The sequence below is a fragment of the Muscardinus avellanarius genome, assembly GCF_963383645.1.
Source record: "Muscardinus avellanarius genome assembly, chromosome: 5".
NCBI lineage: Eukaryota > Metazoa > Chordata > Mammalia > Rodentia > Gliridae > Muscardinus > Muscardinus avellanarius.
Window position 1 is genome coordinate 74,673,667 of NC_137790.1, and position 21,436 is coordinate 74,695,102.

General features: G+C 41.4%; 1 protein-coding gene across 1 annotated transcript in view; it reads right to left on the minus strand.

Annotated features, from left to right (window-relative positions):
* Positions 1–21,436, minus strand: part of HEG1 (heart development protein with EGF like domains 1) — a gene marked incomplete at both ends in the record, with an annotated part of 85,971 nt that overhangs the window by 37,203 nt on the left and 27,332 nt on the right. The window contains 6 exons of the mRNA XM_080696535.1: positions 744–863; positions 1,447–1,563; positions 5,358–6,701; positions 10,614–10,952; positions 12,919–13,251; positions 20,426–20,725. Coding sequence (XP_080552661.1) covers positions 744–863; positions 1,447–1,563; positions 5,358–6,701; positions 10,614–10,952; positions 12,919–13,251; positions 20,426–20,725 — 2,553 coding nt within the window. The remainder of the gene's footprint in view (positions 1–743; positions 864–1,446; positions 1,564–5,357; positions 6,702–10,613; positions 10,953–12,918; positions 13,252–20,425; positions 20,726–21,436) is intronic.

The following is a 21,436-nucleotide window of genomic DNA, read 5'->3' on the forward strand; positions in this document are numbered from 1 at the left end:
CTGCCTGTAGATAAGAACATAAGGATCTTTTGTGTGTATGTGTGTATGTGTGTGGTACTGGGGGTGGAACCCAGGGACTTTTCTATGCCCGGGCTATACTTCCAGACCTATTTTATACTTTATTTGGAAACCGTCTCACTAAGTTGCTGAGAGCCTCACTAAGTAGCTGAGGCTGGCTTCGAACCTGTGCGATCCTCCTGTCTCAGCCTCCCAAGCTCTGGGATTACAAGCATGCACCACCATGCCTGGCAACATGAGAATCATTTTTTAAAATGAAAACCATAGGTGAATGTAGTAGAACAATCAAGATTTTATTTTCTCTTTTCTCATTCTAAATTTTTTTTTTGTTAAATGAAGTGCTTTGAATATTTCTTTGATTTTTTTCCCTAACTGCAGGTAGAATGGTTAAGCAAAATAAAGTAGTGTCATACACAACTCACAGCATAAGAATTATTAAGATGTTTGTGTAATATTTTAATAACACAGGAAATGTTTAAGAGATAAAGTTTATAGAAATATTTGGTTTCAACTATGTAAAAATATAATGCACATCAAAAAAGTTCAAAGTAAAGTGTTAAATCTCTGAGCATTGGAATAATAGGCAATGTCTTCTATTTCTTTCTATATTCCTTAAACTTATCTTGGAAAAATACTGATTTTGATTAGGAGGAAAAACAGTAAATGTTATTTTATAAAACATATTGTGATACAGGATATATTCTAAGATAGACTAACTCTCTTACCCAAACTGCATATTCCTTTTTCCAACTGGTACCCAACTGGACATTTGCAGGTAAAAGATCCCTGAGTATTATTGCACATGGCCAGGGGTGGGCAAGGGTTCGACAAGCATTCATTCACATCTGCAGAGGAGAAAAAAATAAGACTGTATTGAGTCTGGAAGACAGCAAAATCACAATCCAGTGCAGTAAATACTTACTAAGGACCAAGGGGCAGTAAGTAGGAAATACCTTTGGCCTCATGGTGCTGACCACATATTAAGGGCAGAAGCAGCCTCATAAGTGCCTTACTATAAATGCAAGATGTGATTTTGAAGTACAGAGAAAGTAGCAGATTTTGATGAAGGGGAGAGTAAAGGCTGTTTCAACTAACATCTGGACTGAGTGGAAGGACTTTTAACAAACAGATTTGGGTAAGGTCATTCTAGACTGGAGCATCAGCAGAATAATGCCAGGGGCAAGAAAGTCTTTAGGGAGCTATAGGTGATCCCGTGTGGCAGAAGTCAGGGAGCTGGACGAACAGAACCAGACCAGGAAGTCTCAGCAGCACACTAGTGCCTTGTGTTATCCCACAGATGACACAAACACTCTCTTAAGTAAGTGGGGGATTAATTTTAAAATTTTATTCTACATTTTGGAAGACAAAGGAGTTTATTGAATCATCCAATGTGATACTATTGACCACAGGGCATTTTTTCTCTCTTACCCACACTGCAGTTGTCCCCTTGCCAGGAAGGTGAGCATGTGCATCGATAGCCACCACTGGTGAGATCCACTGTGCATTTGCCATCGTGAAGGCAAGGGTTCATGGCACAGCTGTCAACTAAAATCCAATCCAAGAATAACACGGTCATATGGCAACGTAAAGGTAGATACAGGTATATATACAGATAGATACAGGTAAATTCTTTCAGCTAATATTTGATTCTTCCTTATTTCTATTTACGTGTCTTGAAAGACACAATGCTAAAACAGAATGGGATCCCAAGAGGTGCAGAGGGTGGGCAGTTAGTTCAGGACTATTACGGTCCGAGTTTGTGTCCACATGTGAGTGATGGAGAACTGGATCCCTAAATGCAAGAACTGGTTCACATCAAATGCTGCTTCCCACTCACTTAGTTCAGGATAAATGACTATACTGCCTTTGTGATACTTAAATTCTACTTGAGCCAGGTGTGGTAGCGCATGTTTGTAATCCCAGTACTTGGGAGGCTGAGACGTGAGAATATAGGTTAGCGGCCAGCCCTAGCTACTTAGTGAGGCCCTATACAACTTAGTGAGACCCTATTTCAAAATAAAGAATAAAAAACGGGCTGGGGGTGTAGCTTGGAGGTAGACTGCCCCTGGGTTCAATCCCTAGCACTACCACCAAAAAAAATTCTACTTGAATCAATGCCAATTTATTTAATCATTATAATATTTTGGTACTAGGAATTAAACCCAAGGCCATTCTACCTCTGAGCTATACCAGCAGCCCTTTTTAATTTGAACTAGGATCTCACTAAGTTGTTGAGGCTGGCCTCAAACCTGCAATTCTCCTATCTCAGCCTCTCAAGTACTGGGATTATAGGCATGTGGCACCACACCTCAAGAATTGATGCTACTTTAAAACACACATTAAGTAGAAAAGAATCCCTTATCAATTCATCATCCCTGGTGCAAGATTTACTCTATGTATCCGTTGTGTGTGTGTGTGACTTACCTTTTCTCCTGGACTTTATCAAAACCATAACAACCTTTATCAGAAAAATCTCCAAATTGGATCTCAACATATTGTGCATCATTTAAAAAATGATAAGAATTGAACACTACGATGACTTCTCTTTTTCCATGATGCAAAACAGGCCCTACTTGAATTTATTGAGACCCTTATGACACATATACTTCATTGTCATTTGGGACTTGCATCCCTCAAGGACAATGAGTGCAACTCTGTTTTGCTCTATGTAAATGTATATAGATGGCAGTATCACACACTAGTTATATAATATCTGCCCCACAACGGTTTCTTTCTTTCCTTCTTTTTGTGGCACTGGGGATTAAACTCAGGGACATTCTGCCTCTGAGCTACACCCCTAGCCCGATTTTATTTTTTTATTTTGAAACAGGGTCTCACTAAGCTACAGAGAGCTTAAGTTGCTAAGGCTAGCCATGAACCTGTGATCTTTCTGTCTCAGCCTCCTAAGTACTGGGATTACAAGGATGTACCACCACACACAACTCTCACAATGGTTTCAGACACACACTTGGAAAAGCTGAAACCTACAACATAACCATATCATTCTATAAGGAGGAAATCAGTAGGAGAATGGGAAAAAGACAGAAGTCAAGCATTCTCACTCCAAAAGAATAACGCGGAAAACTAGTAAACTAACCCTAAGATGGTATTCCTCATGGCTAGTTTAAGTATTACCTAAAATCACCCATATAAGCACAGCACTTATAGAACCAAACACTGTACCCATGAACACTGGCACAAAAAAGAAAGTCAGTGAATATCCTAATATTTGCTTAAATTTTTTTGTAGTATTAGGGATTGAACCCAGAGGCACAGAACCTCTGATCTACAGCTACAGCTTAATTTTATTTTTAATTTGGAAACAGGGTCTTGCAAAGTTGCTGAGAACCTCACTAAATTTCTAAGGCTGGCTTTGAGCCTGTGATCCTCCTGTTTCAGTCTTCCAAGTACTGGGATTACAGGTGTGCACTACCACACCCAGCATACAGTAATCTTTTTTTTTTTTTTTGTGGTACTGGGGTTGCTGGAAGCCCTTCTTCCTCCGGGCTACACTCCCAGACCTATTTTATATTTTTGAAACAGGGTCTCTTACGCCAGCACGGCTGGCTTCGAACCTACGTGATCCTCCTGTCTCCGCCTCCCAAGCGCGGGGATTACAAGCGTGCGCCACCACGCCCGGCTTACAGTAATCTTAATAGCTGTAATTAGCTTCTTTTTCCCCTCTTTGGTACTGTGTATTAAATCGAGGGGCATCCTACCTCTAAGATGTACCCCCAGACCTTTTTAATTTTGTATTTTGAAACAGAGTTTCACTAAGTTGCTAAGAGTCTTGCCAATTATTTATTATTATTATTATTATTATTGTTATTGTTATTGTGGTACTAAGGGTGGAACCCAGGGGAATTCTACCTCCGAGCTATACTCCCAGCCCTATATATTTTTTTTCTTTTTTTTTTTTTTTGAAACAAGGTCTCACTGAGTTGCAAAGGGCCTCACTAAGTAGTAGCTGAGGCTGAACACGAACCATGATCCTCCTGTCTCAGCCTCCCAAATGCTGGGATTACAAGCGTATGCCACCACACCCAACTCAGGTCTTGCCAATTTTCTGAGGCTAGCCTTGAACCTGCAATCCTCCCGTTTCAGCTTCCCAAGTACAAGGATTACAGGTTGTGCCACCATACCTGGCTATAATTTGCTTGTGAGTTACTGTCACTTGGCATTTGGCCTTTGGAACAAAAGCTTATGGACCTTGAAGCAAGACTCCCAAATATCTCTGGAGTCACCTTTTATATCCCAGAAGTATTTAAATCTGGCACAAAGGGGACACTGTGGGGCTGATGGTAGGGGTGGCTTATGACCTGCTCCCCAGATGATCACGGCTGATTTGAAACTCTTATCACTATCTGAGCTCCCTGCTTCATTCACTACAAATGTATTTCCCTTTTTCCCTTCTTCTTTCATATGTCAGTCTCAATTTCACCCCTTTTCCAGTAGTTTTCTTTTCATGGATCTGCACAAACCCAAAGTGCAGTTTTGAACATGGATTTACATACTACACAATTCTACTTCCTTTTGTCTTTCCTTAAATGACAAAGACTCATTTGGATGACTTTATTTTCCTTGTGCTAGCAACTTCAACGAGTCTACAAAGATAACCTTGTTCAGTCTGAAGAAGTCCTGGCAACACAGTCATTGTGGGAAAAGGGTAGTTCATCATCTTCTTCTTTTTTTTTTTTTTTTTTGGTGGCACTGGAGATTGAATGTTCAACCAGGGCCATGCTATCTCCAAGATACACCCCTGGTCCTGGCCCTTTTTATTATTTTGTTTACATGTCCTTCCACTTCCACTCATCAAGGAGCTTGGGCTTCTCTGAATGAAGAGAAGCCCTCTGACCCTGAGATGTACCCTGGTGCCTGGGGTGCCAGCCGAGTGACACAGAAGCTTTGGGCTCTCATCTGGGAGCATATACTGACTCACTCCATCTCACACAGGCCAACTAAAGCTTCTTTACTTCAGTTTCTCCACCATCCAAACCCACATCTCTGCCTGGCTCTGACTTCAGAAGAGTTAAAGACATACTTGAAAAGCTCTTGCAATTACAGGGCATTCAAAGCTATAATTGCACTATTATTGATGTCACACATGGCCAATGTGTCCTATCTTCTTTCTTCAGAAAGAACCACTTAAGTCAGAAAAAAACAGGTCTACCATGGTCTTATTTTATGCTTTGTGTTTCAAGAGTAAGCATTTTCGGTCACAGAAAATATACTATTCCACATACTAGCCATTTCTACACATTCACATATCCTAAGCCCTATGCAGCTCTCAGGCTGCACAGGGCCTGACAGTCAACATGTGTTTATGAAATGCATTTTACCTGAGATTGGAGGTGATGGGGCTGCTGGTGATTGTGTGCTGTCCTGAGTAGTGATGGTGGTAACTTTAGGAGTCAACACCTCAGCTGTAGAAACATCTGTGGTTTGGGAAGAAGGAGATGTTCTGAGGAAATGTGAATCTGGGCTGTACTCTTCTGTGATGCCAAGCCATGTAGTCAATTCTTTTGCTGATGTGGGTTCACTGGTCAGAGGGTTCAAGTCAGTGACAGCATTTACATACTCTTGGTTCCTTTCTGTTGTAAAGGCACCTTCTGTCGAGATCTGTGGCACTACAATTTCAGGATGGGTCATCAAGAGCTGCTTTCCAACTGTTGTATGTATAGCTGCAGGGCCAGTGATCAGAGCTGTGCTTGACAGGGTGCTGGGACTGGTCACAGGAGGGTGAGAGGTCTTGAGAGTGGTGGTTGTCAAAGTTGGAGACATTTGGATTAAGCTGGTGCTCATGGCTGGAAGGGCTGGCTCAGTGGAGGACTCTGTAAAGGCCGGGGGCAAAGGGACTCCTGAACGAGAGCTCACAGTTACAGCTTTGGTGGACTCTGTGGGCAGAGACACCAGGCTCGGTGACTTGACTTCTGTAATGATTTTCTCTTGGTATAGGGTACTGTGGTTCCTGGGATCTGCTGTTTGACTACTGTGGAGCATTACCAAGGATGATGCCATTGTGGATGTCTCAGCTGAAGTCTCAGGCGTCTCTCTTGCCCTGGGTAGGACTGCAGTAGAAGTTGAATGTGAAAAGGTTGTTTGTGAGATAGAAAGTGGGGCAAGGGTAGAGGCCACCAAGGATACTGGTAAAGGTGGTGGTGAGGAAGATAAAGGTGTGGACCTCTCAGAGGTAGACTTCATCTGATACATGGAGGCCCTGGTTGATGGTGAGCTTGATGAAAATAATGGCTGGGATTGTGACACTGAAGGCAGAGGCAAAGGGGGTCCTGAAGGTGAGTCACCAACAGACCCAGTATCGGCATCCAGAAGAACCATAGTATCTGGCACTCTAGCGGTGGAAGTGGATGGAAGATTGGATGTACGCAAAACCAGTGACTCAGTGGAAGGCTGAACATATTCCCCACTATAGGATGAAATGTTACTTATTTCAGTTTGATCAGGAGAAGAGGAATAGTTTGAATAGGAAGAGTCCGACATCTTAACATAAGAGGTTGAGCTCTCGCTGATTTCCGAAGATGAACCATTATCTGTGATGGACAGTAATGTCCGTTCTCCTTTGGTGAATGTAGATGAAACATACGTGTGGTCTGGGTCTGTGTGGTCACCGGAAGTCCTCTGTTCAGTATCTGTGCTCCTCACTTGACCATAGCTAAGTCCAGTGACTGCAAAGGGGGAAAAGCCAAAGTTAGGTTAAGTAAACAAACAGTAAATCTCCAGAACATGCTCTCTAAAACAGACTTCCAGCGTCTTATCTATGAACTCAAATGGGTAAAATACTTCTTTGGAGCGGCGGTTTTCAGAGGTGAGCACTCTGAATGAAGACAATATAGGTAGGCTAGAACTATCAAACATCTGCTCTAAACATTTACCTTCGGAGAAAAGCAGTGGTGGCAACAACAGTGGAAGTGAAATAAAAGAGTAGGAGAGACCAGGGGCCTAAAAATAGAGAATAGTTCCAAATTCCTTCCACATGCAGTTTTTGATCAAAGCAAACTGGTATCAGAAAAGCTCTCAAGACCCCAAGTAGAATCATTGTTTTGCTTAAATGGAAAAAGGAAAACCCTCCCAACTTTCCATTCTGTATGAAGAGATATTTCTTTCCCAGGAGACTGGCCTTGGCCACAAAGTGACTGTCTCCTTTATTTTAGGCCTCTCAGCCTCACCTCACACGCCTTTACAAGTGTGTGAGGGGATGAGGGGCGGTCATCTTCCTGAGGAGGGAGCACCCCGAAAGTTCTCCTCACAAGGAGCTCCTAAGGTATCATCTGGGTTGCCAGCCAACTATCCTAGGGCTGAGAGAGCAAGAGGCCCTGCGAGCACAGGCCACAGCACCTCCGAGCGCCCGGGCCAGCAGGCCCACTTGCTCCGTCACGTTCCCGCGTTCGGCCTCCGCGGGGCTGAGAGACCGCAGCGTGCGCTCCGCACTTGCACTTCTGGTGAGCGTGGCCGAGGTGCGCGCGCCGCGGGAGCGCGCCCCGGAAGTGCTCTCCTCTGCGTCCGCCCAGTCGCCCAGCCTGGCGCCGACTTCCGGTGCTGAAAGAAGAGGGAAAAGGGTGTCGGATAAACGCGGAACCGGACTGTCTCCCGAGCCAGGCACCCCGGGCTGCGGGAGCCAGCGTGGGCCTCGGTCCGAGGGGCGTCTTCGAGAGGAGTGAGGCTCCCCACTGATGCTGAGGTGACTGGATTTATGGGAAGGTTGATTACTCCCATGAACAGGATCCACACTGGATTTCTGCTGGGTGGTACATAATAGTTTCTGTCAGGGAAATTGGTGCTGGCAGGGTAGGTGATACTGGGACAAGACCAGGGAACAGGCACCGTCGTCTTCAGGGCCTGGACTTCTACGGTGTTAGCACATGATCTAGGGTTACTGGTGGGCTTGGTTTGTATTTTAATTTTTAAAAAATACATTGGTTTGCCGGGCATGGTGGCGCACGCTTGTAATCCCTGCGCTTGGGAGGCAGAGACAGGAGGATCGCACAGGTTCAAAGCCAGCCTTGCTGGCTTAAGAGACCCTCTTTCCAAATAAAAATATTAAAAAATAGGTGTCTGGGAGTGTAGTCCGGAGGTAGAAGGGTTCCCAGGAACCCCAGTACCACCAAAAAAAAAAAAAAAAAAAAAAAAAAAAAAAGCAGCAGCAAGACAAGAACCAAAGAGAGATCTGACAGAACAGCTCAGGAAACTGATGGAGAGTCAACCAGGAAAGGTTGGAAAACAGAGTGTATCTACTCATAATTTCTCTGAACAAAAGAGAAAAAGGCCATAGATGGAGAGACCTTAAATACTCTGTTAAATTTAGGCAAACAACTACATCATGGTTATAGACTTAACAGAATGGAGTGTATTACCTGAAAGAGAGGGGCTGAATCTGAAAAGGAATGGCCTAAATATTCTCAAAGACTGGATTACAGAATCAGCTTTGAGGGACTCAAAAGAAATAAAATGTTGTATTAGCCCACTGTGAGCTCATTTCACAATTGAGAATTCCACTTATCTAATTTGAACCCCAAGATCTGATCACACTGAAATTACATTTTCTACATTAACCAACTAAGCAGTAATGACAGAGGGAAGGGTACTAAAGACACTAAAAGGGAAAATCTATGGAACCTAAGATCATGGCTTGAGAAAGTAAAAACCCTGACTTCCACAGTGGTGAAGGCAGAAAATTATTCCTTTTTTTAGGAGGTAGAAAAGATGTTTCCCATTCATAGACATAAGAGTATAAATATCCTCTACCCATATGTGATTTCTTCTTTCAAGGCCAGCAAATACTTTTCCATGTCACATGAGTAGTAGAAATGGTAATTTCTCTCATCAATTAGGATTAACATGGAAAAATGGAGCTGCTGTTATTAGTGGTGGAGAGGTAAGAATTTAAACCTATTAAAAGCTTAAATAAGTTAATGCATTCTTAGTCAGCAAACACATCACACTGATGATACTACTGGAAATTATTTTTTAAAGGTTTCCCCAAATCATTACTAAAAAGAAACACCAAAAGACAAGTTTTCTGAAATTAATAAATTGGACTTAATCAAAATTAAAAACTTTCATACAATAATGCTATCAAAGGAAAAGATAACCCATAGAATAGAAGAAAATGCCAGCAAATTATACATCTGAAAGGGAGTAGTATCCAGAATATATGAACTTACACTTAATAATAAGCAACCTAGATTTAAAATACTTTACAAGTATGTACATTTTCAAAGAAGATATACAAGAAGCAATAAGCACGCAACATGAAAAGATACTTGACATCATCAGTCAATTGAAAAATACAAACCAAAATTACAATGAAATATCCTACACACTACAATGGCTGTAGTCATAAAAGTGTTGATAAAGATATGGAGACATTAGGACACTTGTTTATTGTTGATAGAATATATAAAAAGTGCATTATTTTGAAAAAAGTTTATCAGTCTCTCAAAAGCTTAAAAATAGTGCTCCCATATAATGTGGCAATTCTGAGGATATATGCCCACATAAAAATTTGTACCTGAATTTTCACAGCAGCATTCGTTTATTCATAATATGGAAAGGTAGGAACAATATCTATTGACTAACAAAAGGATAAAAATATATGTCTCTACCATGGAATATTATTCAACTATAAAAAGGAGTGAAGTACTGATATATGCGATAGCATAGATAAATCTTGAAGACATATAAAGTGAAAGACACAAAAGTGTGTGTCTGTCTATCTGTCCCCCCCCATATACATATTTAATTTTTTGTGGTACTGGAGATTGAACCCAGGGGAATTTTACCTTTAAGCTAGACCCCCCCCCCAGCCTCATTTTATTATTAATTTTCTGTATTGATTTGAGACTGGGTCTCCCTACATTGCTGAGGCTGTCCTTGAACCTGTGATCTTCCTGTCTCAGCCTTCCAAGTACTGGGATTACATGTGTGTGCCACTATGCCCAGCTTCAAAAGGCTATTTATTATATGATTTCATTTATATGAAATACCTAAAATAGGAAAAATCTATTTTTAATAGAAAGTATTAAGTGGTTGTCAGAAGTTAGAAGGAGGGTAGAATGGAAGTAACTGCTGATGATTATGGGCTTGTTTTGGGGGTAACGAAAATGTTCTGGAATTAGATGGTTGCACAGCTTTTGTGAATAAAGACTACTGAATTTTCCACTTTCGATGGGTGAATTATAATGCAGTGTGAATTTATATCTTTACAGTGTTAAAAAAAAAGGGGGGGGGAGAGGAGAATTTCTTTTATGGATGCCTTAAATGACTTGGAGTAAACAAAGATTCATGGGAACATGACATTTTAACCTTCCAGAAGCTCTGTGACTGAAACAGGTATGGGGGTGTGGGGTGGGTTATAGAGGATGGGAGGACATAGCAGAGAAGTCCCTGAGTTGTGTCTGAGACAACTGCTCCTCAGAGATGTATCAGAAAAAACTTGGGATATGTAAGTATATCTGTCAACCAGCTAAGGACCTCAGGAGAGATTTAATAAATGGATGCCTTAAAGTCCGCTAACGATGATAAGCATCCTAAGTCCCTCTCCCTTTCAGGTGATGCATTTCTGTGAAATGAAAACTTACTTGAGTGTTCTTCACGTACTAAGAAATCCAGGCTTTCTGAGGAAGACGTAGATGTAGATGAAGACTCTGAGTAACTTCTCTTGTCTAGTGCATTGTTACCTCCTCTAGACTGTTGATCAAAGCCTAAGAATGGAGTCAAAATTGAAGTGTTCACAACCTTAGGATCTGGCGCAGAGCTTCCTGTCACATCTGCAAATGTCTTGCTGTTGGTCAAGAGCCAATGTGCTGTGTTCTCTCTACCTCTGATGGAGGGCAGTGACCTAAACATGGTCTCAGTCTGAGGCATGGGATTTCCACTTCTTGTTTCAGAGCTTCTGGAAAGATGATGTCCTCTGAAAGCTGTAAGGTAGTATAGAAACAAAATCCTATTACATGAATATAAAAACAGTCCTTTGATAACTAAGAACTGAGTCTTCTCTAAGGAAAGATTCCTTTTTCTAAGGAATCTTGTGTAGTGTTTATACAAGATTATCATCTAACATGCATTATCATATTCTAAATAATTGTTTCAAAACTCTTGGGTGTCAACAAGATAGCAATACTAAAATTAAAAGTTGGTGAATAGAAGACTTTTTTTTTTTTTTTTTTTTTTTTGGTGGTACTGGGGTTCCTGGAAGCCTTCTACCTCCAGGCTACACTCCCAGATCTATTTTTTATATTTTTTTTATTTGGAATCAGGGTCTCAAGCCAGTGAGGCTGGCTCTGAACCAGCGCGATCTTCCCTCAAGCCAGTGAGGCTGTCTCCCCTCCCAAGCGCGGGGTTTACAAGGGTGCGCCACCACGCCCAGCTGGGGATGGAACCCTTCTACCTCCAGGCTACACTCCCAAACCTTTTTTTTTTTTTTTTTTTTTGGTGGGTCTGGGATGGAACCCAGAGGCATTTGACCTTTGAGCTACATCCCCTGCCCGATTTTTTATCCTTTATTTTGAAACAGGGTTTCACTGAGTTGCAGAGAGCCTCACTAGCTGAGGCTGTCCACGGACCGCGATCCTCCAGTCTCAGCCTCCCAAATGCTGGGATTACAAGTGTGTGCCAACACGCCTGGCCTTCCCAGACCTTTTTTTTTTTATATATATTTTATTTGGAAACAGGGTCTCTTAAGCCAGCAAGGCTGGCTTCAAACCTGCGTGATCCTCCTGTCTCAGCCTCCCAAGCACGGGGATTACAAGCGAGTGCCACCATGCCCAGCAATAGAAGACTTTTAAACAGTATGTGGAAATAGCACAGTAATTTATTGCCTTGAGTATTTTGTTCTCTTTCCCTTGAAAAGTAGTTTAAGGGATTGAGTATGTCATTATTTCCAACAAGTATGATGTGCATAAATATACATAGAACACTCTTCTAAAACAATTGTAATATCCTAATTCTGAAAAATAATAAAAGTCAACAATAGGGAGTAAAGCAAATCATGAATTTGAGAACTGTATTTATATCTGTATATTTATTTGTAAAGATAACCTGTACACTAAATCACTGAAGCTAGTTGTAAAGAACAAGCCAGCTCTCACTTTGAAGATAATGCTTTAGAGTAAAACCAAAACAGAACCAACTGGGAAAGCACCAAAACTGAGGTCTCAATTCTGCTGAGTGAGCTAAATGGTTGTGCATTCATTACTTAAACCACCTGAGCCTTAATTTCCTCACCTATAAAAAAGTAGAAGGGATGATTACACCTGTCCAACTAACTTCACAATGTTCTCTTAAGGATGAAAATCAAAATACAATAATGTGGCCGGGTGTGGTGGCACACGCTTGTAATCCCCGTGCTTGGGAGGTGGAGACAGGAGGATCACGCAGTTTCGAAGCCAGGCTTGCTGGCTTAAGAGATCCTGTTTCCACATAAAAATATAAAATATGTCTGGGAGTGTAACCCTGAGGTAGAAGGGTTTCCGGGAACCCCAGTACCACCAAACAACAGCAACAAAACAAACAAACAACAACAACAAAAAAATAATGTGATACACCAGCTCCAGTGTCATAAAAAAAATACTTTTCAGAGATTGATGATAGTCTTGAAGAGATCCCTTAAGAAAATTCAACTATTTAAAATGTCCTAATAAATCAAGTAAAGATAGCATACTTGCCAGGCATGGTGGTGCACGCTTTTAATCCCAGTACTTGTGAGGCTGAGACAGGAGGATCACAGGTTTGCAAACAGCCTCATCTACTTAGTGAGGACCTCTGCAACTTAGTAAGACCTTGTTTCAAAATAAAGAATTAAAAAAGGGGGCTGGGGGTATAGCTACTAGGCAGAATGCCCATGAGTTCCATCCCCAGTACTGGGGGAAAAAATAGCATACTTACTTGAGGGATCATTTTCCCAGTGTAAAGATGCAAGTATAGATTTATTTTCTGTGGATGGTTCAACAAATTCTTCATCTCTTGGACTCACGGATACTCTGTTTCTTCTCAATTCTACTGCAGGGGGTGAAGTATGTACTGAGACTGAAGTTGTAATTTTGTAGTCTTCAGAGAAGCTCTCTGTCTCATTTATAGTTTCCAGATTAACAGTCAAAGACCGGAGAATCCTTGGGGCACCATCAGTGAACGTGGTGGCAGCCTGTGTTCTCTTTGTCTGGCTGACTGATGGACTTTGGAAAGCAGTGGAGTTGTTAAGCTCCATTATACTTCCAGAAGCTAAAATAGAAGAAAACATACTTCAAAACTACTAAAAGGGTTAATAAAGTGAGGGATGTATCTAGAAAAATAGTATTTATTAGCTAGGTATGGTGGTGCAAGCACCTGTAATCCTACTGTAATCCCAGTACTTGGGAGGCTGAGACAGTAGGATCACAGGTTTGAGGCCAGCCTCAGCAATTTAGCAAGACTCTGTTTCAAAATACAAAGGAATGAGCTAGGCATGGTGGCACATGCTTGTAATCCTGTACTTGGGAGGCTGAGACAGGAGGATCTCAGGTTCATGGCCAGCCTCAGCAACTTGTGAGAACCTCCACAACTTAGTGAAACCTTGTTTCAAAATAAAAAAAATCTGCTGGGTGTGGTGGCACACACTTGTAATCCCAGCACTTGGGAGGCTGAGACAGGAGGATCACACAGGTTGGAAGCCAGCCTCGGCTACTTAGTGAGGCTCTCAGCAACTTAGTGAGACCCTGTTTCCAAATAAAATATAAAATAGGTCTGGGAGTATAGCCCAGAGGTAGAAAGAGAAAGGCCCCTGGGTTCTACCCCCAGTACCACTAAATAAATAAATAAATAAATAAATAAATAAATAAATATTAAAAAATCAGGCTGGGTGTGTAGGTCAGAGGTAGAATGCCCCTAGGTTTAATCCCCAGTACCACAATAAACAAAGACTGGGTATGTAGTTTGGGGATAGAATCCCTGAGTTTAACTCCCAGTAGCCCCCATCAAAAAGAAGAAACATTATATACATACATAGTTTGTTACCCTTTGGAATAAAAACTTAAATAAACCTAATGTAGATACAGACAATTGTGCATGCTTACATATACATGTGCAACCAGGACATATTCCTTCACCTTCTCCTTGCTAGCTTTAATTAGAGTTGAGGAGAGAAGTCCCTCACCACTCTCAATGGAAAGTTTTTTGTGCAAGCTAAAAGGAATATAAAAGAAAGCAAAAGAAATTTTTTAAATTTGCCTTGGTTTTTGTAGAGAAAGAAGAAAGTTACTCTACTGAGTAACTTTGTGATAAGGCTTTTGTTGTTGTTTTATTTTAGCTAAATACCTTTTTGTTCAAATGTTATTATAAATTAAAACTCAATCCATAAAATTAACAGAAGTCAAGCCACTACAGCCTGCTCAGGCCCCCCTGGTCACCACCGAAGAGGCCTAGAGTTCTGCAGAACACAATCAGGGCACCACTAGGACAAGAATTCTTGGCCACCACAAATCTTATGTTTTGAAAGACTAGTAACCAAACTCCATTAAGTAACAAAACATCTAAACATCAGGAGCTACTAATTATTACCACACAATTTTAACTTAATCTAGCCAAAAGAAATAGACTTAATTGTTGTAGTTAGTTTCATTAAGCTTTAGAGATGAGCCGTCAATCCAATATACTACTCCAGTAGCCCCCTAGAAGATGAAGAATTCCATGCTGGGAACGGTTTTGCTGATCAGTGGATGGCAGTCTCTGGATAATTGTGAAGAACCTCAAGAATTAGATTATATGCCATTGGTCAAAATGTGTGGTCTGAGCTAGGCATGGTGGTACATACTTGTAATCCCAGTATTTGGGGGGCTGAAACAGGATCACAAGTACACAGACAGGCTTATCAATTCAGTGAGGCCCTCTGCAACTTAGACCTTGTTTCCAAATAAAAAACTAAAATAGGGCTAGGGGTGTAGCTCAGAGGTGGGGAGCCCCTGGGGTTAATCCTCAGTACTAAAAAAAAAAAAAAATGTGGTCCACTCTGTGTTATAGATGGCTGGCAAGTGGCTTTCTTCCACAAAGAACTTTCCAAAGGATACCCCAAGAACTGACTTCTGGAAGGGTACATTAAAATCTTAATCCCAAAGGGCTCAGGATGTAGTTGAGTAGCATAGTGCTTGCCCACTGGGTGTTCTCCCTACCTCCTCCCACCAAAAAAAAATCCCCTCCAAACAGGAATAAAGTACAGGAAGCTTGGTAAGCAGGAAGAAACATCATAGGCAAGGAAATAAAAGTGGCTTAAAAAAAAACATTTTAAGCTAAAAATAAAAAGTATTCTACACCTATATAATAAAAAGGTTCAGGCTATTAACTATGACCCAGAAAAGGGAAAAGGGAAGTTGTCATTATAAACAGTTCCTTGAAAATCAGTTTTATGTGAAGTTGAGACTGAAAACAAAAATAAATTTTAGGTACAGTTAGAAAGAATTCACAGTTAACAAAAGATTCCTCTTATTCTCATACAAATCCATAGACCCAACTATACCTGAACATAGCCTGCAGCTTTGGTTGCTGAACCTTAATGAAGATGCAGGCAATCCATAAAACTAATAATTGAAACAAAGGAATAGAAAGCTCCAGTCATAGTGTAACCAAACTTAACCAACCCTACCTAAAAACAAAACAAACAAAAAACGAACAGAAAACATTTCAGTGTAAAACAAAAACATAATATAGATATGTCCCAAATAATTGTCTCTACCAAATTACTTTCTACATTTTTATTCCCAGTAAACTGCATTATTTTATCCCCATTAAATATTTATAATATCCCCATCAAATACAGGGGTAATCATACTAGATGCAGCCTGGATAACCCAGACCTGTCAATTCTGGTAGTTTTAGCAAATAAATGGTCACAGGAATACAACTGCAAAAGTCACAAATGAAAAATGACTAGTTTTCTTGTTTTCTCTGACCCTAAGGACTGTATAGAATGTAGGTTTTTCATCTCATTATATGTGTGTGTGTGTGTGTGTGTGTGTGTGTGTGTGTGTGTGTAGGTACTGGAGATGGAACCCAGGGGCATTGTACCTCCTAGCTAAACCCTCAGCCCTAATTTTTAGTCTATTTATTTATTTATTTATTTATTTATTTATTGTGGTTCTGGGGGTGGAACCCAGGGGTCTTCTATCTCCAGGCTACACTCCCAGACCTATTTTATATTTTATTTGGAAACAGAGTCTCTTAAGCCAGCTGAGCCTGGCGTCGAACCTGCACGATCCTCCTGTCTCAGCCTCCCAAGTGCGGGGATTACAAGCGTAGGCCACTATGCCTGGCCAGTCTCTATTTTTGAAACAGGGTCTCACTGAGTTGCGAATGGTCTCTAAGTAGCCAAGGCTGTCTGTGAGCCACAATCCTCCAGTCTCCACCTCCCAAATGCTGGGATTACAAGCGTGCGCCACCACCCCTGGCCTTCATTATTATATTAAAAGCTACCACTAATTGACCAGTTATGATGCATCAAGCATTGCACAAAGTACTTTCTACACTAGTCTCACTTAATCCTCACAGTTAAAGCACTGAAATGGGTAGGAATATTCCATAGACTTAGTGCCTCTAAATAAAAAGAGGAAATATTTGGTCAAATTACTTTACAATCACTATGACACTAAACACCTGCCAAATAAACCTAGGAGGAAATTTATTGTATTTCTAATCAACAGGCCAGTTATTGATTACTTGCTGATTAATTGTCCTCCTTGCTCACTTCTGCCCCAGAAGCAACCATTCATGAAAGACCATCCACCAGGAGCAGACACAAGCCAAGCTCCTAGTCTCTATAAGAGGAGGTGGGAAAAGTACATGGGTCACTCTAGTCTCAGTACAGTCACAGGCATGCATCAGAATGCTCAACCTTGATTTGACTGCTATTAGAACTTGCCAAAAGTCCAGATGAAGCAGTTGATATTTGAGAAAGATTGGCTAAACCTAAAGTCTTCTAAGTTATTTATGCTGTCTCCCTTTGCAAAGTAAAATCACCACAAAGCAATTTACCTGGACCACATTAGCTTAGCTACCCACAGAAATACTTTCATAAGTTGAGATCCATTATTATACCCTCAGCTCCTATTGAGAATCTATATAAAACACCACCTTTTAAAGAACATTAGCACAATTTCCACAAAACAGCAGTTGAAGGCACTTTCCATTATGATCCTCAGCGTCCCTTATATAGGTACTCCTCTTAAAATTTACTGCCCCCAAACACTTATGCCTATGGATTAAACTGTATGCTTACTTTGTCCAGCAACAATCACATGCCCCACCCAGCTTCCCTTTGTGCCCTGGTCTCCAGGAAGCTCATACTAAATTTAGCACTCAATTGTAGCCACTCTTACACAGTTCAGCATACATATATCTTCCTGCCTTCAGAAGAGGGCCTCTTTCCTCTGTTTGTCGCTTTGTTTGCTCCCCCCAAATGATCAAATAGTACATCATCATTACAGAAAATATGAAAAGTTTAGAAAGGTTTAAAGCTGCAATAAAATAATTCCAAATGGCTTCTGATATCTTCTTAAAAATCTGATTCTGCTGCCTGCTTAATGCTATAAGTCATACAACTTTTTTCTCGAAGTAGGTAACTCCTGGCCGTCCCAGCCTTGGAAGAGGTTGTGCTGTACGTGTTGGAGGGTCGCTGGTAGGGAGTGGAAGAAGCACCATCTACAAAGGCTGAGTGTGTGTACTACCTGATAGAAAAACTAGAAAAGACCTTTCAGATCTCTTCATGTTTCAAATGAGGAACCCATTCTCCCGGTGCCAGGCTCCTAGCTCACCATCTCTGAGTCCACCTTGTGAGAGGCATCACTGATTTGACTGGTCTAAATACCAGACTTCTCACTGGGCCACATTTGCCAGAAGATGGAATGGCCAAGTGTCAAAAGCACAAGCTTCCTCTGCACTCCTTCATCTGTTTTGTGTGTGTGTGTGCTGGTCAGCCAGCCAGGCCAATTCCAGGTCTGCCTTGGCAGGTCCTGCCAGCTCTCCCTCAGCATTCTTGCCTGAGCATCTGCAGTTCCCGTATCATGTGGTCGAAAGGAGTGGTAAATCTCCAGATTTCCATTCAAGAGAGGTAGGAAATACACAGGTCTCTGGTGGGTTGGCAGGTAACAACCTAGCTTTAAACACAAAGCAGAACTTTGTTTCCTCTTTGGTTTCAGGTCCTGTTGCATGTGTCCCTCCTCCCTTTGGAGGGCCTAAAAGTCCTCTCCAATATCTAAGAAGGTGGTTTGATTTTACCTAGAATAGAATACCTAGTTCACTAAGGAAGAGAAATCCTCAGCAAAAGGCTCAAGAAATATGAAAGATAATGGTAAAATTCTCCAAATATTAGAAGTATAAGGTTCTAGAAGGACAGATGCTCAAAGAATTTTAGAGCCAACATTTTTGTTTTTCTTTAGCATGAAAAACAGGTTAATAGAAAGTTGAGTCCAGCAAAGTTAGAAACATGGGCTGGTATTAGCTGGGCATGGTAGTGCATACCTGTAATCCCAGTACTTGGGAGGCTGAGACAGGAGGATCATAGGTTCACAGCCAACCTTAGCAACTTAGTGAGACCCTGTTTCTCTCTCTGTCTCTCTCTCTCTCTGTCTCTCTCTGTCTCTCTGTCTCTCTGACACACACACACACACACACACACACACACACACACACACACATCTGGCTGAGGGTGTAGCTTGGAGGTAGAATGCCTCTGGGTTCCATTCCCACTACCTCAAAACAAAGAGTAAAAATAAAGAAACATGGCTGGTTTTCAAATATACTACAGTACTGGGTTGAATTTCACTTATAAATATTAAATGACCCTAACCAGAATCAAAGTGGAGCTTCCTAAGAAAATGCTTCCTTCCCTCCATTTGGTGAAGTTAGTTATAAATCACTGAACCACAGAAGCTGCAAAGGATCATAGCTTTTATCCAATCCAACAAATGTTTATGAATAATCTTAAAAAGAAATCTCCTAAAAACATGAATCATAAATTACATCCATATCCAGTCAGCAGGAAACTATTTAAAAGTACATGGAAGTATATGGAAAAGGAACTAGCTGCTTTAAATAGGCATTGCAGAAAGGCCCTCTGGGTTCAATTTTTGCTTTGATGACATAAACCCAAACTCCTAGTCTTGCAAAGTACTCTAAAAATCTCTGACTTATAATACCTTTGAACCAGCAATTTCTGAAGCAACCTAATCTCAGTTTTTCAAGTATGTTCCCAGCCCTCTGTTCTGCTCCCTGTGGCCTAAGAATCAAAATACAAGCAGCATATACAAACTGAGAAACACCTGAGAAGAGAAAAGAGAGGCAGTTTCCAGCATTCTCTTTGGCCTGTGGCAGGATGTGCTTTGTGAGGAGATTTGGGCACATACAGCCCCCTCCCTTTGTTTTAAATCAGCTGTACTTTGTTGTGGGGTGTGAGGAAAAGTAATAGTCCTCAAGATGATTACCATGTCTAGGCAGGTGGGCACTGGATGACCTGATATAATAAGACGTATAGCACAGAGGACCAGGGGGGGGTGTAGAAAGACTCGTGGAAATGGAATACCTGAGCTGAGACAGAACTGATGAGTAGGAAGTGGAATGGCAGTGACAAGGTCATGCTTTGCAGACACTTGCATTGATTCTGGGTTGTTGTTTTTTTCCTTCAAACTGGTGCCTAGAAAAGTGTATGCCCATGTTTTCTTATCTTAGCCTTAGCCAGTGAAGGAATTTTTTTTTTTTTTTTTTTTTTTTTTTTTTTTTTGGTGGTACTGGGGTTCCTGGAAACCCTTCTAACTCCAGGCTACATTCCCAGACCTATTTTATACTTTTTTATTTATTTGGAAACAGGGTCTCTTCAGCTAGCAGGGCTGGCTTCAAACCTGTGTGATCCTCCTGTCTCTGCCTCCCAAGCGTGGGGATTACAAGCATGTGCCACCACACCCGGCATGAAGGAAATGTTTTGCAATAATGAAAGAATAAAATTGTAACTTCTAATTGAGTGGTACAATGCTCACCATTTCAAACAAGTACCCCAGTTACTGACATGACCTCTTTTGTAAGAATGCACAGTTAAGTCTTTGTTGTTAGCATGTGTATAGCTGGGAGAGAGGGAGAGGAAGAACAGGGCTGGTGAACAGAAGGGCTAGGGCACCCTCCTGAACAGCTATTGTTTGCCTCTTTATGCAGTTAAAGAAAACATTTTAAATATGAACGTCAATAAGAGACAAACTGTGTAGGTTGTACTTCTACTCCCAAATATGTGGCACTAGAGTGATGGTTCCTTTTCCTTTTTTTCTTTCCTCCCCCCCTTATTGTCTTTTCCCCTTAGCCCCTGTTATAGGTATTTAACTATCTAGCTATCCACATTTGTGTATTTCGAATGACAGAGGAGTGAGCTGGGGACAGAAGTACTCACATGAGGAATGGTCCAAGGGAGGAGAGGAGGCTGGTGTCCTGGAGACGTTCATTAAGGACATCTCTGATCCTGAGGAATTTCTCTTTCTTGAGAGCATGGTCAGTTCTCCCAGCTCCAAAGCAGGAAGGGAGGACCAGTTTGAAACTGAAGTGCCAACCACTTGAGTGTGCACAGTCACTTCTTCTGGGAGTCCACTCCCCCTCTTCAGGGAGCCCTGGGATGTTCCACTCTCCATTTGAGAAAAAGCAATTCTGCCTTCTGACCCTGAACTGCTTAATGGCAGGTGAAGTCTTTCTAAAGCTGAAAGCAGAGAGTAACAATTAAAACTCCACCAGCAGACTATCACATGTCTTAATAATCTCTAATGGGCTGAGCTCTGACTTCTATAAAACATAGATGTGAGAAGAAATTAGGACCAATTACTCATCTATGGAAAGAAAATAAACTCCTGAAGGAGAGACCACAAACCAAGACAAAGTTATGGCTTCTTGACCTCACAAAGAGTTTGCCTTTTTGGTAAAATTACCAGTAAAGGTGTAGACTGTAGCTAAGTATAAGATGATATGGACTTAAAGATCAGTGTCAGATCATCATGAATAATTACCCATGTACTGCAAAGTTGGTCCCAGAATTTACTGGAAACCAATATAAACAGAATTCCCAATATCTGGATGACCGATAAAATCAAGCAGTATCATGCAGTTTCTAAGCTCTGTAACCACCATTCACAGATGAAACACAAAATACCTTCATTCATTTTCTTTACAGAACTGAATACCCCCAATCAGACCTCCTATCACCAGGATGTGAAATAGCGTAGTCACCTTTAATAGCTTCATCCTCTACTTTCAGGTCCTCACCAACTATCAACTTTCCGTAGTTAAGAATCTTCCCCAAGCCCTTCTTCATCCCTCTGGCAACTGGGTCAGCACCAGGATTTCTATGCCTACTTTGGTGGTTCCCCCCATTCTGGGTACCCTCCATCCTCCTACTCCCATGACAGACATTTTA